This window comes from Panthera onca, chromosome D4 (genome assembly GCF_046562875.1).
Source record: "Panthera onca isolate mPanOnc1 chromosome D4, mPanOnc1 haplotype 2, whole genome shotgun sequence".
NCBI lineage: Eukaryota > Metazoa > Chordata > Mammalia > Carnivora > Felidae > Panthera > Panthera onca.
In genome coordinates, this window is record NC_138351.1 from 89815120 (window position 1) to 89830315 (window position 15196).

The 15196-nt window shown below is 60.5% G+C and overlaps 1 protein-coding gene across 1 annotated transcript; it reads left to right on the top strand.

Annotated features, from left to right (window-relative positions):
* The first annotated feature begins 1193 nt into the window (after positions 1-1193).
* PLPP7 (phospholipid phosphatase 7 (inactive)) lies at positions 1194-14734 on the top strand. The gene is made up of 2 exons (XM_060608337.3): positions 1194-3414; positions 13502-14734. The coding sequence occupies exons 1-2, from the start codon at positions 2964-2966 to the stop codon at positions 13864-13866; spliced, it is 816 nt and encodes a 271-aa protein (XP_060464320.1). The 5' UTR covers positions 1194-2963; the 3' UTR covers positions 13867-14734.
* The last annotated feature ends 462 nt before the right edge of the window (positions 14735-15196 follow it).

Here is a 15196-nt window from a genome sequence, read left to right on the forward strand (position 1 = left end):
GAGAGAGAGGGAGAGTGCAGGGGAAGGGCAGAGAGAGAGAGGGAGAGAGAGAATCCCAAGCAGGCTCTGTGCCGTGCTGTCAGCGCAGAGCCTGACCCGGGGCTCGATCCCGTGGCCGTGAGACCATGATCTGAGCCCAAATCAAGAGTTGGATGCTTAAGTGAGCCACCCAGGCGCTGCTGAATTCTGAGAATTTTTGAGAAGCGGGACTGTGTGGCCTATGGTAGGGCCTCGTAAAGGGGGGGAGCCTGCTTCTCAGCTGTCTGAGAAAGCGAACAGGGCCACCCTACCTGAGAGAGGAAGGAGCAGGTCTCAGGCTCAGTGAGCCCCTCACACCATCCTTCCATCAGCCCCCCACACCCCCCCCCAGGATGGGGAACAGAGGCCAGGAGGGCTCATAGGACTTACTCGTGGTCACTAAGCTGGAGGTGGCCAAGCCAGGGTTTGAACCTGGGGCTGTCTCACGCCAGGGCCTCCCCTTAACCACTCCTGGGTCAGAGCTCAGCTGGACTCCATGGTCTTCTTCAGCATGGGTCCCACTGTGGCCCTCGGAACCTGCTGGCAGCTCTGACCAGACCGAGATGCTGACACAGACCTTGGGGTATTAATAGCCCCAGTCTGGGCTAGGCTCCTCTTCCCCTCCTGAGGCCAGCCCAGGTCATGGGCCCCACGCAGGGAGAGGGAGATGCGTGCCCTGGTGGAGGCCTGAGCGAGTGTGCCCAGGTCCCTGCTGTCTGAGGGATCCGTGTCTGGACGCCCTCCTGTTCCACCCCAGGGGCTGGCTTGGGAGTTGAACCTCCACCCTTTTGGGTTTCTTGGCTGGAGGCCTTCATGCCTCTGAGCCTCAGCTTCCTCATCTGTAAAATGGGGGTGGTATCACATCTTCACAGAAAGGCTGGTTATGGGGCGCGAAGGAGCTAGAGCACACAGCTCAGTACACTGCCCGCCACCCACGCATTCCGAGCACATCTGCATGTGTAGCTGTCCAGGAGCCAGGATGAGGCAGCCCGGGTCATCAGTGCTCCACCCAAGAGGCTGGGACGCCAGCCAGTCTGGAACATCGTCTTCTGTGGCTGCGTGATCTGAATGGAACGGTCTGGAAGAAGGATGCCGGGGAGTCTGCAAGGCACCCCGGACTGAGGGCTCCTGGAGTCTGCCTTCGCACCAACCAGGTATGGCGTAGGTGTGGGTCCTTCTGAAAGGGACACTCAGAAGTGAGACAAGACTGTGCCTCTTTTGCCAAACAGGATCAATTCCTAACCCATAGGGTTGAGGGCTCACTGTTGGGGCAGGGACCCTGCTCAGCATTTAACAGACATCATCTCACTGACCTCACAATGGCCTTTGAGAGGTAGACGCTAATATTCCCATGTTACAGGTGGAGACACCAAGGCCCAGACGGGCCACGTGACTTGTTCAAGATCCCACGGCTTAGTTGGTGCCGGATCCCAGGTCATCCCCCATTTGTCAGACTCTGGAGACCATGGCTGGTGCCCTGTGGCCAGAGAGCACTCACTTCCCCCACCTTGGAAGGCTCTGAACCTGGTGCCTGGAGGCTGCGGGGTGTCACGGGTGGGCTCCATGATTGGAAGGGAAGGTCACAGCCTCCTGCCTCCATCCCAGCTGGATGGACAGGCCCTGAGCTGTGAGACCAGGGCATTCACTGCTGAGCCTTCTGGTCACCCTGTATCAATGGCTTTCCCTTGAGCCCAGGCCCAGCCAGCCCTCAAAGGGCTGTGGAGACTTTGGGTTCCTGTAGTCACCCAGGTGGGGACAGAGAGGCCTGACTCAAACCCCAAGTCCTCAGCTGGGCCCTCTCAGTCTGCCCTCTTTGGCTCCCAGCCTCTCTTGTCCTTCTGCGTCATGCACCGGCCGCACAGGCCTCTGGGACTTCATGTGGGGTAACCTGTCCTCCCACCGTGATTCTCAAGACAAACCGAGGCTGTGGTTCTGTGACCCTATCCCACGTCTCTGCACCTGCAATCATTTCCATGTCATTTGTCTGACCGCCCCCCCACTGAACTGAGCTTCCCGGGGACAGGACGGACCTGTCATTTGTGGCGCGTGCCAGGCCCCTCGGGTCGCATCGGGCGTTTGATAACCACTGGTGGGCTGCCTGAAGCTGCCGGAGTGCCCCTGTCCTTCGAAAAAATTCTAAGCAGTGGAGGCAGCCTCCAAGAGGCAGATCCATTACCAACCGATCACCCAACCCTCCCTCTAATGGAAATCAGATCTTACAGATTATTGCCATTTGATTGGACTCTCATGCACCGAAGCCAAATTCAAGACTGATCAAAAAATAGGAATAAAGCCCCAACCTGCCAGCTTAATGAAATGCTGTCAAGGTTGGGGGGTGGGGGGCTGGGCCCGGCCCCAGCCGACCCAAGATGATGCCATCAGTGACGTCCTTCACTCCGTCTGGTGCCCGGGGAGGCCTTTGGCGTGGCCCCACTGTCCGGTCCACGGGACAGGGTCCCCGGGCCCAGGCCAATGGGGCGGGTGAGCCTGGCTCGCAGGGGTCCGCGCTGCTCCGAGGGAACCTGGTAAGAGCAGGGGTTAGTTCAGGGCCTGCGTCTGGGGGCCTCTGGGCCAGGGCAGCGGGAGGACTACATTTCCCAGACTCCTCCAGTCCCGGGGAGTGAGCCATTGGAAGATTTAAATAGCCCAGGCCCAGAGGCAGCGAGGCCGCAGCTGTGGACTCGTCCGCCTCCCCGGTGGCTCCATTGGCGCTGGCCCGCATCGGTGGGCTCGATTGGCTGCGCAGCTGGCACTGACGTCCCCGTGGAGCCCGGTGGCAGCTGGAGGTAAACAGCCATGTGCAATCCTGCACTCTATATTTAACAGCTGCTGCGGAGAAGGCAGGGAGGCAGGGAGTGGTAGCGGGATCCCCGGGCGGCTCCAGTCTTCGGGGAGAAGGCCTCCCAGCCCGGCTGGCACCGGCCCTCGTGGCGCGAGGCGTCACCATGCCAGCCTCCCAGAGCCGCGCCCGGGCCCGGGACCGCAACAACGTCCTCAACAGAGCCGAGTTCCTGTCCCTGAACCAGCCCCCCAAGGGCGCCCCGGAGCCCCGCGGCTCGGGCAGGAAGGCCCCGGGCCCCTCGGCGCAGCCCCCGTCCCCTGGCGATGGGGCCCGCGAGAGGCGCCAGTCACAGCAGCTGCCCGAGGAGGACTGCATGCAGCTGAACCCCTCCTTCAAGGGCATCGCCTTCAACTCCCTGCTGGCCATTGACATCTGCATGTCCAAGCGGCTGGGGGTGTGTGCCGGCCGTGCCGCGTCCTGGGCCAGCGCCCGCTCCATGGTCAAGCTCATTGGCATCACGGGCCACGGCATCCCCTGGATCGGGGGTACCATCCTCTGCCTGGTGAAGAGCAGCACACTGGCCGGCCAGGAGGTGCTCATGAACCTGCTCCTGGGTGAGTGTGCCCGCCGTCCGCCGCCCGCCCTGCCAGTTCCCCCGGGAGGGAGCCCACACCACCCCGCCCCCCGCCCAGCATGAGTGGGGCCCTCAGAAGCCGCCTGGAACCATCTAATGAGGTTAGGCAGGAAGGGTGCCCCAGAAACAGGCAAACCTCCAGCCTGGGAAAGAGAGAGCCGGGGATGCACAGGCGGGGGGTCCCCTCCAGAGCAGGGGCCTCGAGAAGGTGGAGGCCCTGAGGGAACCTCCAAGGAAGGGCCCGGCTCTTGGCAAAGTGCCCCCACTGCCCCACAGGCGGCTTGAAGGGAGGGGGTGCTGGAGGATGTGGCCTCGAGGGAGGCCGTCAAGAATCTGGTGGGGGTCCTGGTAAGTGTCCAGAGAGGGGGAGCTCCCATCCCATGGGTTGGGGTCCTTGAGTTCCTAGGCTGCTTGCAAACAGGGCTTGTGAGCTGCTCCCACGCCCCCCCCCCCCCAGTTGGTTCAGAGCCCCTGCCTGCTGCCCAGGCCTGGGGGTGCCGGAGGTCCATTCTGGGGCTCCTGCCCACTTGTGGCCGCCTAGAGTCCTTACCTGCTGCTTCCCTAGGTGAGTCGCTGGAGGAACCGGCCAGGTGAGCTGGTGCTGGTTTGTTTTACCTCCGTCTCTGCTGCCGGTATCTCTCCATTTGGCCCCGTCCTGTGCTGGGGGACCCACTCCCCTCCACTCGCAAGGTGACACCGACCCCCATCCTGCGCACCTGCAGATCCCCAAGGTGCTAGGGGAACCCCGGCTTCCACCCTCCACGCCGGGCCCACGTTGGTCCCCTCGGCCCTCTCAGCGCGGCCACCAATTTGGGCACAGGCGGTCGGAGGTCTCAGGCCAAGCAAACCCTGCCGAGGGAACCCAGCTCCAGAAGGGGGGTAGTAGGCTGGGCCACCGACAGCTGCGATCCCAGATGAAGTTAGGACAATGTGCATCTCGCTGCTTAGGTCCCAGAGGGTCTGGGGCTGGACACGCTGTGGGTGGGACGTGGGGAGGAGGAGACGGTCAGAGGCTTCCTTGCAACCCCCCCATCACGTTTTCCCGTTCTTATTAAATCGTTTACATTACTCGTGGTTTCCCCCGAATAGACAGTCCCGCGTGACTGGTGCTATTATCGCTCCCACTTTACAGATAAGGAAACTGAGGTTCCTATAAATAAAGCAACCTGGCCAAGGCTTCGGAGCTAGAGATTTGCACCGGGCCCGCCTGACACCAGGCTTGTGCTCTTTCCAGGCGCCCTGCCACGGGCTGCCCGGGGCAGAGCCCTGCGCTCATTATCCAAGGTTTCCCTGGGGCTCTTACAGCCCCAGACAGAGCAGCCGTTCCAGAAAGCTGTGTTGGGAGTTAGGTTGTCTGGTGTCCGAGGACAGGGGTGAGAAGGGACCCTGAAGCCTCCCTCTCAGCCCTGCGCCCTAGCCCCTGTCCGCAGGTCCCTTCCCTGGGTGAGTTGGAGGTGACAAAGCTGTATTTGTAATGTGTTCAATGTTAACTGTGTGCCCAGCATTGCATGAAACACACCGCTTCTAATCCTCTCACAGTCCCAGGAGGGAGAAGCAGCATCTTCCCCTTGTAAAGAGGAGGAAACTGAGGCACAGGGCGGCGGCTTGCCCACGGTCATGCAGCTGGTCAGAGACGGTGCGGGGGAGCACTTCTAGCTTGTTAAGAGGAGGTTTCTGGCTCATTCCGGCAACCAGCAGCTGTGGGCCCAAAGGCACCTGCTTCAGATTCGGGATGCCTCCCTTCTCGAATAAGAATGACAGTCGTTCTTAAGTTTTTAAAAACGTCATTCATTGAGCTTCTTTGTGTACCGAATACGATGCCACGGATGTCCTGTATTTCATCATCTAAAAATACTTTTAACGACTTAATAAGCATTCGTATACCCGCTTTACAGATGAGTTAACCGAGGTTCAGAGGGGTCCAGGGACATGCCCACTCCACACAAGCGTTAGTGGCAGGCCCAGGGAGCAAAGCCACGTCCTCCAGACGGCAAACCCTTTGCCTCCCCACTCGCCGTCAGCCTGCAGGCTGCGGGTACCACCCCATCGTTCCAGAAGCATGAATACAGCAAGGAGGTGAAGGGTCTGGGGGGAAGTTTTCCACCTGCCAGCACCTTTGCTGGTATATCTGGGCGCTAAGAGCACAGAGAAATAGGGGCCTGGCCCAAAGCAGCCTCTCAACAGCAGGTGCTCAGAGCAGGCAGAGTGGTCTGTGGGCTCCACTCACTCCGTGGGGGTGCAGACCAAGCCCCTCAGTTCCGTGGCAGGAAGCAGGTAGCCAAGGTGGGTTCAGATCCCACAGCTCTGGCCCAGCCCGCCAGGGGGTCTGCCATTCTCTACCTGGGGAGAGCAGCGCAGAGTGGAGAGTTCGGTCTGTCCTTCAGTCTTGGGGGGGACGGCGGGGAGCAGCTTTCCACCCTAGAGCACAGGCTCCCAGGTCAGACTGGGCTTTTTCCAATCCTTCCCTGACCCTTTCCCTCTGTGAACTTGTTCAAGCCAGTTCCCGTCTCTGAACCTCAGTTTCCTGATCTGTACGTGGGGCCCCAGGGCTTAGAGGAAGCTGATAAGGCACTTGGCACAGTGGGTTGCAGGTGAACATCCCAGTCCTGCCCTCTTGCCCTGAGCACTGGGGCACCTAGCTAATTCCCGGGGGCAGTCTCTGGGCTGGGAGTGGAGGCCCCAACTGTGTAGTTGGGACCTAGGCTCCCTGCGGCCCCAGAAGGGAAAACTCAGGTGCCCCGGGAATGGAGAGTTCTAGCCGGTCACCCTGGGAGGGGTCCCAGCTGGGCCAGGAGGAAGTCCTCTGCACTGCCCCCCCACCTCCGTGTTCCCTCCCCCCAGGGCCATGCTGCCCAGCCTGGAGAACAAGCCAAAAGGGGTCTTAGCAGCTGGCAAAACCTTGGACTCCAGAGTCGGCTGGACCTGGGTGCAAATCCTAGCCCCGCTGTGGGAACTCGGACATGTGACTTTGCCTCTCTGAGCCTCATTTTCCTCATCCGGCAAATGGGTGGCTGGGACGGCTCACTGAAGAAGCACACATGAGAATCTTGGCTCATACTAATGCCAGTTAACGCTTGTGCAACTCTGCAGAGCAGTATCCTTGCCCCATCGCCATTATCAAAAGCAGTCCTGGGTCCCCCCCCCAGGCCCCAGACACCTGTGAGATGACTCAGTCCCCTCCCTCGGCCCTCCCCTGCAGCGTCAGGCTTGATGATCCCACAGAGAGCCATGCGACAGGTGACCTAGGCCAATCCCAGCTCACCAAGCCCATCCCGGTTTCTTCGTGGGCCTGTCCTTGGCGGACCATGGCTCCCATGTCTTGTTGCCATGATCTAGAAAAGTGTCTCTATTGAGATTGTCCTGTCTATTAAAATTTTAGCCATTTTAAGTGTTCATGGCCATTGAACACATTCTCAATGTCATGCAGCCATCACCACCGTCCGTCTCCGGAGCTTTTCCTCTTCCCAAACGGAACCCCCATCTCCATTAAACGTTGACTCCCCAGCCCCTCGCCCAGCCCCTGGCACCCACCGCTCCCCTTCCTACGTCTCTATGAACGTGACTTCTCTGGGGACCTCAGAAAAGTGGAGTCACACACCGTCGTCCTTTTCACTTTGAGTAATGGCCTCCAGGTTCCTCTGTGCTGTAGCGGGCATCGGGAGTCGCTTCCTTTTCAAGGCTAAGTAATATTCCGCGGTATAGCTACGCCACGTTTTGTTGATCCGTCACCCATCGGTGGACACTTGGCTTGCTTCTGCCCGACGGCTGTCGCGAACAGCGCCGCCGTGAACACGGGTGTGCAAGTCCCTGCTTTCGGCGCGCTGGGGTAATTTTTCGAAGAACACCCGCACTGTTGCCCGCACGTCTCTCTGGGTCCTTGCTAACGCCCACTGGTTTCCGGGTTTTGATAATGAGCATCCTAGTGAGCGTGCAAAGCGGTATCTCGTGGCTTTGAGTTGCATTTTCCTTAATGATCAGTGACGCCGAGCACTCTATCATCATATCCTCTTCTAGCAAGGGAAATTCGAACATTACGAGGACAGATGACCAAAACAGTGAGGGCTTCCCTTAAACCCCCTCCTCCCCAGGAATAACATCCCCTGCGGCTTGGGTCACGGGCCTCCGGACGCGTGTGCCAGCCTAACTCTGGGCACATGCTAACATAGTGTAGGTTTCTCAAATGACCTCCTGCAGTGTTGTTCCCAGCAAGGCCTCCTTCTCACAGGACCCGCTGGGCCATGAACATGCCCTTTGGGAACGTGGTCTCAGCCCCACGTCCCTTTACCTCAAGCTTCAAGGTTCAGAAACCAGAACTGGCCCCTCAGCCTTACAGCAGCCCTACACCCACCCGGCCCCCCTGTGCAGACCCTCTGTATAATCTGTGATGTCATCTCTCCCTCACCACCCACTGGGTCCGCTCTTAGCGACGCCTTGGTGACGACCGCCCCCCCCTCCCTGCCTGCCTGTCCCTAATTGATGGCTACCTAGGCTGACCGGCCTTCCCATCTGGAGCTCTCCTGTGGAGCCGGTGGCTGCCAGATCTGTAGGGAGAGAACATTCCCCCGCCTTTTCCTGGCTTCACTTGTCATGTCTCCGTGGGGCTCAGTGAGACATCGGTCCCTCCACGGGGGGGGCCTTCAGCCGCCCCCTGACCACGCACCGTCCTGACAGCTGCCCTTGTGGCCATGCGTGATTGAGCAGGCTCATGTCTACACTGCCTGGTGCTCAGCTGAGTGAATAGATGATGCTGTCAGACTCCTGTGCCTGTGGTTTTAATTTCCTTGTCCCCCAAGAGTCTTCGGAGAGAGCCGGAGCTGGCCTTGGTATCTGGATTCTTCAGATGAGAAAGCAGATCGTTCAGGCCAGGGGAGATAGAGACAGGCCAGGGCCCTCGCATTGCCCCCCCCCCCCGCCCTGCCGGGGTGCCCAGGGCTGGGGGCGTGGCTCTGGCTGAAGTCAGGGGCTGCCCAGGTCGGGAGAGGTGCCGGGCATGGGCACATGCGTCTACACACACACATTGCTCACACCGACAGAGTGGAGGTCCCAGTGCTAAAAGACTAGAAGGTTCCCACCTACCCTCGGGACACCCCTCTGCTCGCTGTGCACCTCCCTGAGAGCTACATCCTGCTGGAACCGTGCACTGGTTTTGTAAAGAGATTTCACGTGCCTGTGCTGAAACACACATGAAGTTGACCACGTGAACCTTCTTTAAGCGCTAAAATGCAGCGGCATTAAATGCATTCGCATCGTAGGTAACCATCACCCCCACCCACCTCCAGAACTTTTCCATTTTCCCAAACTGGGGCTCTGTCCCCACTTAAACAAGAACTCCCCATTCCCTGCCTTCACTTGAGAACGTCCCCAGGGTTCATCCATCCCCCAACCCTTGGTAACCGCTGTTTACTTTCCGTCTCTGTGAATTCGTCTATTCTAGGGCGCCCCCTAAAAGTGCAGTCATGCACCACTTGTCCTTTTGTAAAAATAACTGTTGAACAATGTGCCCAATAACGCCTGTTCGTGGGAAGAAAACGATTAAATGCAGGATGACAGAAAGACAATAAAAAAATCACCCTCGTCTTCCTACCTAGAGAGAAGCACTCTTAACCAGTCGGTGGAGGCTTCCGGACTTTGTGTCTCTGCGTATAGACACATTTACATCTTATTTTATAAGAACGGCATCACACTGCAAATCCTGTTCGGTACTTGTCCTTCTCCACTTAAAAAACCCCACAGGGCTCCTTCGGTGGCTATAAATACACACCTGCCTCATCGTTGGCGGTGGCCCCAGCACGCCATTGTCTAGACTTGGCCACGACACATCCCATCCGTCTCTGACTCAAGGGCATCGCGTTGGTGCGGTCCTCGGTGTTAGGAAGACCGTGAATCACGGTGCGTATCCCTAATTATTTCCCAAGGAGATATTCTACGAATGGAAGAGCTGAGTCAAGGAAGTCGTGTTGCAAAGGCTTCTAGGTCTGAGGCCGAATGCCCTTCAGAAAGTTTAGACGGATTGGTGCTGCCCCACAGCCCTGCCGGCCGGTCCCCCAGCTCCTGGAGGAGTTGGAACGGGGGGCTAAGAGGCAGGGTCGGCCCCCGGGGCCGGAAGAGCTGGGGCGCCTCCTCCCTGCCCCAGCCAGTGAGAGTCACGGCCCACAGACCCGTCCCCTCGCCGGGCAACAAGGAGCCCCCACCCCACCCCCACCCTGGTCAGGCCAGGTTTGGCTCTCTGCTGAGCCCACAGCCTCCCCCTTCCCGCCTCCTGCCCAGCCTGATTCCCCCATGCTGGAAAGCAGCTGAAGCTCCACGGGGGCCAGGAGAGGTCACCTCAGCCATTCCTCTGCCTCCAGGCAGACACACACACACACACACACACACACACAAGCGGCCAGTCACAGGCAGGCAGGAGGCCTCAGGAGCGGCCAATTCCAAATCTCCCATGATAGCAGCTCTTTTCTCAGAAAGCTCTGGCCCCTGGCCTCGACCCTGTGACCCCCCTGGTTCCGCAGGCAGCACAGGCCCTCAGGGTCTCTGAGATGGGGAAGGACAGGGGACGCTGAGACAGGTCTCTCATCCTGCTCTGAGGAGGGGAGGCTGCCGGGGCAGCAAGGCCTGGGGAACGGCTGTGCCTCCTGCCTGGGGGCCCGGACATCTCAGAGCCCAGCTTGCTGAGAGGGGCCAGGAGTGGAAATGGCTACAACCGGGACGGTGAGGGAGGCCGAGCCCTGTGTCCCAGGTGCCGTTTATGAAGCGCGTCCTGCGAGCCGCGCTCTGAGTGGCCTCCGGGACTTTGTCAATGAGGGGAAGGGAGGCTGGGAGAGGCAGACGTGCCAAGGTCGTGCGGTCGGCAAGCAGCTGACCTTGAAGCTGGCCTCTGATTCTGGAGCCCAGGTGCGTGCACAGCCACTGCCCTCGTTGACCGCAGCGGGTGAAGGCCCGGGGAGGCCAGGTGGCCCGCTCTGCTCGCAAGGCGCGCCAGGGGCGACGGGCTTCTGCCGCCGTCCTGCCCCTCTCCCCCGAGCATCCTGCCGGGCCGACCTTCCCCGTGGGCCCCCGTTGCCTCATCTCCAAGGCCAGGAGGAATGTAGGTCAGGGAAGTTGACAGTGCTGTGCGATCGAAATTCACGGAGCCCTGAGTGATGGTGCCATTTGCTTCTATTTCTGGGCCCTAGATTATGCGCTGATAGTGTCAGAATCATGGTCACAAGGAGGGCTGGCCGGGGTGCTGGAGGAGGGGCGGGCAGCCCCGTCCTGGCAGCAGGAGGTGGGGGTGGGTGGGGGGAGGCCCAGGGAAGGCATCAGCTGTGCTGGGGAGCCGTCCCGCCTCTTCCTCCTCCAAGCCTCAACACCCAACGGCCACAGCGTGGGGACTGGGAGACCACTGTCCCGTTACAGAGAGGAACTCTATAACCAGTGCTTACTGCCCACCTGCTACCTTGGCCCCACGGCACTCGGCCAGTCGGGCTCACCAGCCCGGGGTCGGGCCCGTGCCTGACCTACCCGAGAGCCAGCCGTGCCCAGGAACTGGAGGTCCAGTGAATGAATGAACAAGGCATAGGATGGGCGGGGCCAGACGGACAGCCAGCGGCAAAGGGGTAGAGTCTCTACCTCGTTATGGCCTCAAGAGACAGAACCAGCCAGAAATAGCAGCGGATTCCCAATGGCCCAGACGCAGGGGCGCCTGGGTGGCTCAGTCGCTTAAGCATCTGCCTCTTGCTTTTAGCTCAGCTCACGATCTCATGGTTCGGGGGTTCAAGCCCCACGTCAGGCTCTGCGCTGACAGCATGGAGCCTGCTTGGGATTCTCTATGTCCCTCTGTCTCTGCCCCTCCCCCGCTCGCTCGCTCTCAAAACTAAATATTGATATCAGGGGACACAGGTAGCCTCCGAGGCCTCTGTGGGGGGGACAGGGGAGGGTCCCCGAACGGAGCCCCCCCCCCCCAGCTTCTCCACAGGGCCGCCTCTCTTATCTGTTCCACACACTGAATCTTCGTATTTGCTTTCGACGGGGAAGAAATGCTTGGCTCCTAAAAAGTGAGGAGGGTGTGGGTCTAGCTCAGTCCTTGGCCTGTGGTTCCTGACCAGCCATGACGGGGGCCGGGGCGTGTGGGGAGACTCGGGCACAAGCCCTTCGTGCCTTCAGCCACCAAATCGGAGGATGCCAACGCTGCCCCCTCCCTCCTGCCTTCCTCTGTGCACACCTGCTCCAGGATTCACGCTTGTCTGGGAAGGCAGCTTTTAGACCAGCAACAGCCTGCCAAGGTGATGAGCCTTGGTTTTTGGCTGAGAAACTTGGTCACCAGTTGGACAGACGACGATGCCTTCCAGTGACGATGCCTTCCAGTGACGACGATGCCTTCCACGTTTGGCTCCTTCTCAGGGCCCGATCCTGGTCCACATTAACCCCCCAGACCCCAGCAGCCCACCCGACACCCAGGCTGTGGCTGGCCACCGCCCAAAGCGCCAGGGAAGCTCTGATTTCCCTGCGGGTGGCGGAGGTCTCGGAACAGGCGTCGGGTAATTTCGACCCTGGGGGGGAGTCCCAGAGAAGGAGACACTGTCACCGACGCACCTGCTGGATGCCGGCTGGCCGCCAGGATCAGGCCGGCTGGGACTGAGAAGTAATAAGGGCAAGTCCTGAAGGACGAGGGAGAATAAGTCGGCGGGGGAGGGACAGGCCGGAACCTTCCAGAAAGGACGAGCCGCAGGTACAAATACTCCGACCTCTAAGGCTTGGTCTTGTCCTCCGTAAAAGGGGGACGATATGGTTCGGCTGCTGCCGCGGCCAGTAGTGTGATGGTTCCTCCAGAAGTTACCAGCTAGAGTGACCGTAGCATCGTGCGACTCCGCCATAGGCCTCTGTCCTCACAAACACCGGAAACAGGCGCTCGGCAAATACTTGGACGCGAGCACCCGCAATAGCCAGAAGGTGCAAGGAACCCAGACGTCCCCTGACAGGTGAACGGATACAGAAACGGCGGGGGGGCGGGGGGGAAGGGGTCCCGGCAGCGGACTGTTATTCCGCTTTAGGAATAAGGTACCAGTGCGTGCTACGTGGAAGGACCTCGAACACACGATCCTGAGTGAAAGCAGCCTCACACAAAAGGCCACGTGTCTGACTCCCTGCATGAGAAGTGCCCACAGGAGGCAGATCGGTGAGAGAGAGAGAGAGAAAGCAGATCGGTGGCGGCCAGGGCTGGGGGCAACAGGAGAGGGACAGGTCGTGTCATGGGTCCCGGACTTACCCGGGGTGAGAAGCGTGTTTTGCAGCTGGGAACTGGTGGGTGTACAGTCCTGTGAATGTATTTTTTTTTTTAAGTGTATTTATGTTGAGAGAGAGAGAGAGAAGGCACGCGCGGGGAAGGGGCAGAGAGAGACAAGGAGAGAGAATCCCAAGCAGGCTCCGAGCCGTCAGCACAGAGCCCGACGCGGGGCTCGAACTCACGGGCCGTGAGATCATGACCGGAGCCGAAGTCGGTGGCCCAACCGACTGAGCCCCCCCAGGCGCCCCAACCCTGTGAGTGTGTTGAATGCCACTGAACTCTATGCTCAGGTGACACGAATTTCACCTTCGCTTCTCAAAACCAGGGATATAGTCATGTGCTGTTCCCAGGACCGCAGGGACGTCCGTGAGGTCCTTCCAGAAGAATCACCAGCCGGGGTTGGTGGGTCAGGACCGAGGCCCTCCTCAGGGGCCCGTGCTGCCCCCGATGACCCACTCTGTCGTGCTGGCACCTTTACCGAGCGCCATGAACAAATTGGGTCCGGGCCCTCGCGGAGCACGTGTGGCGTCAGGGAAGAGAGACGAGCGGGATGCTGAGAAAGCGTGTGATGGGCCAGGGCTTCGGTAAACGGGCGGTCGGGAAGGCCGGTCTGCCGAGGAAAGGGAGGGCCCGGGCCGGGTGGGCGTCCCAGGAAAGGGCGTTCAGGTACAGCACAGGCAAAGGCCCTGGGGTAGAAACGCGCCGGGGGGGTCAGCGTGGCTGGAGCGAAGGAAGCAAGGCAGGGCGGGGGTGCTGAGGTGTGAGGGGACGCTGACAGTCCCTCGGGGCCTCTCCCTCTCGCCCACAGCCCTGCTCCTGGACATCATGACGGTGGCCGGCGTGCAGAAACTCATCAAGCGTCGCGGCCCGTTCGAGACGAACCCCAGCCTCCTGGACTACCTCACCATGGACGTGTACGCCTTCCCCGCTGGGCACGCCAGCCGCGCGGCCATGGTGTCCAAGTTCTTCCTCAGCCACCTGGTGCTGGCCGTGCCCCTGCGCGTCCTGCTGGTACTCTGGGCCTTCTGCGTGGGCCTGTCGCGCGTGATGATCGGACGGCACCACATCACAGACGTCATCTCGGGCTTCGTCATCGGCTACTTCCAGTTCCGCCTGGTGGAGCTGGTCTGGATGTCTTCCAACACCTGCCAGATGCTCATCTCCGCCTGGTGAGCCGCCTGCTCGGGGCTCCGGGAGCCGAGAGAGGAGGCAGGCGCGGCGGCCGACCGGCGGCCCCACGTCCCCCGTCGCGGTTGGAGGCTGGCGACCGCGGCCGGGCCGCCCGGAGGCTCGGTGCGGCCGGCAGGGGCGGGTGCTCTCTGCCCCTTTGCCTGGACCGCGCGCGTCCTCTCTGGGCCACGCTTTGCTTCCGCCACGGAGAAGGCAGGCGAGAGCTAAAGGTGGCGGGAGCGGGGCCGGGTCTCGTCCCGTCCCTCGGTCGCCGTCACGACTGCCGAGTGCTTGGCTGTGCCCGCCGTGCCCACAGCACGATGCCTGGCAGAGCGCCCCCCCCCCCCCCACCACCCAGCACAGGTGCCACTGCCATTAACGGTCATCGGTAGCTCAGGGCAGCACTTTCCCAAGGGCGCCCTGCCGGACGCCAGCCTGCAAGACGCTTTGGGAAGGAAAAGGGTTTTGTGGTCAAATAAACTTGGGCAATGCCGCGCACCGTGCCCCCGTGCCGGACATTCACGAGGGCCGTTGTCGCCACAAAGGCTCTGACAAGTCCTGTGCAAATGCTTCCTGTCAAACTCCGTGTTTCCTCAGCACATTTGACCACAGACCCCTTTTCTCGAGGAACAGCTACTAACCCCCAAAGAACCGCCGTTTCCTCAAGCGCGTTTTGGGAGAGGCCGCCCGGGAGCCGGAGGGCCTGAGGCACGCGTGGGCCTCTCCCAGCGCCTGCGCAGAGCTCACGGCCGCGGGCCTCGGTGCCGCTTTGGCCCCCAGGGGCCGGACTCCATGTGACCTGATAGGTCGTTTCCAAGTACCCATCATGGATGTGCATTTCATGTGACAATACAAGGCGATATGCAGCGGACCCCTCTCCTGCGTGCTCTCTCCTCGTGTGATGCAGGTTTCCAGGCAGGAGGGTCTCTGTTGACACAAAAGGGTGGGATGTCTTCAGCCCCGGATGGGCCGTGGTGTCAGGTGGTCAGAGGTTAAGGGGCTCCTAGATTTTTCCGGGCTGGTTGGTCGTTCTCCCTGAGGTCACGATGCGGGGGCTCGAACTCACAAACTGTGAGATCGTGCCCCGGGGCTGAGATCCAGAGTTGGACACTTAGCCGACTGAGCCACCCAGGCGCCCCCATTTTCACTTACATCTTAATCACATCTGCAAAGACTCGATTTCTGAATGAGGTCACATTCACAGGCGCTGAGAGTTAGGACTTCAGCATATCTTTCGGGGCCCACAATGCGACCCGTAACACCTACGATCCTTTGGGGGAGGAAACCGCCTTCCTCTCTCAGCCAGGCCATGGGGACAGGGCAGAACATTCCC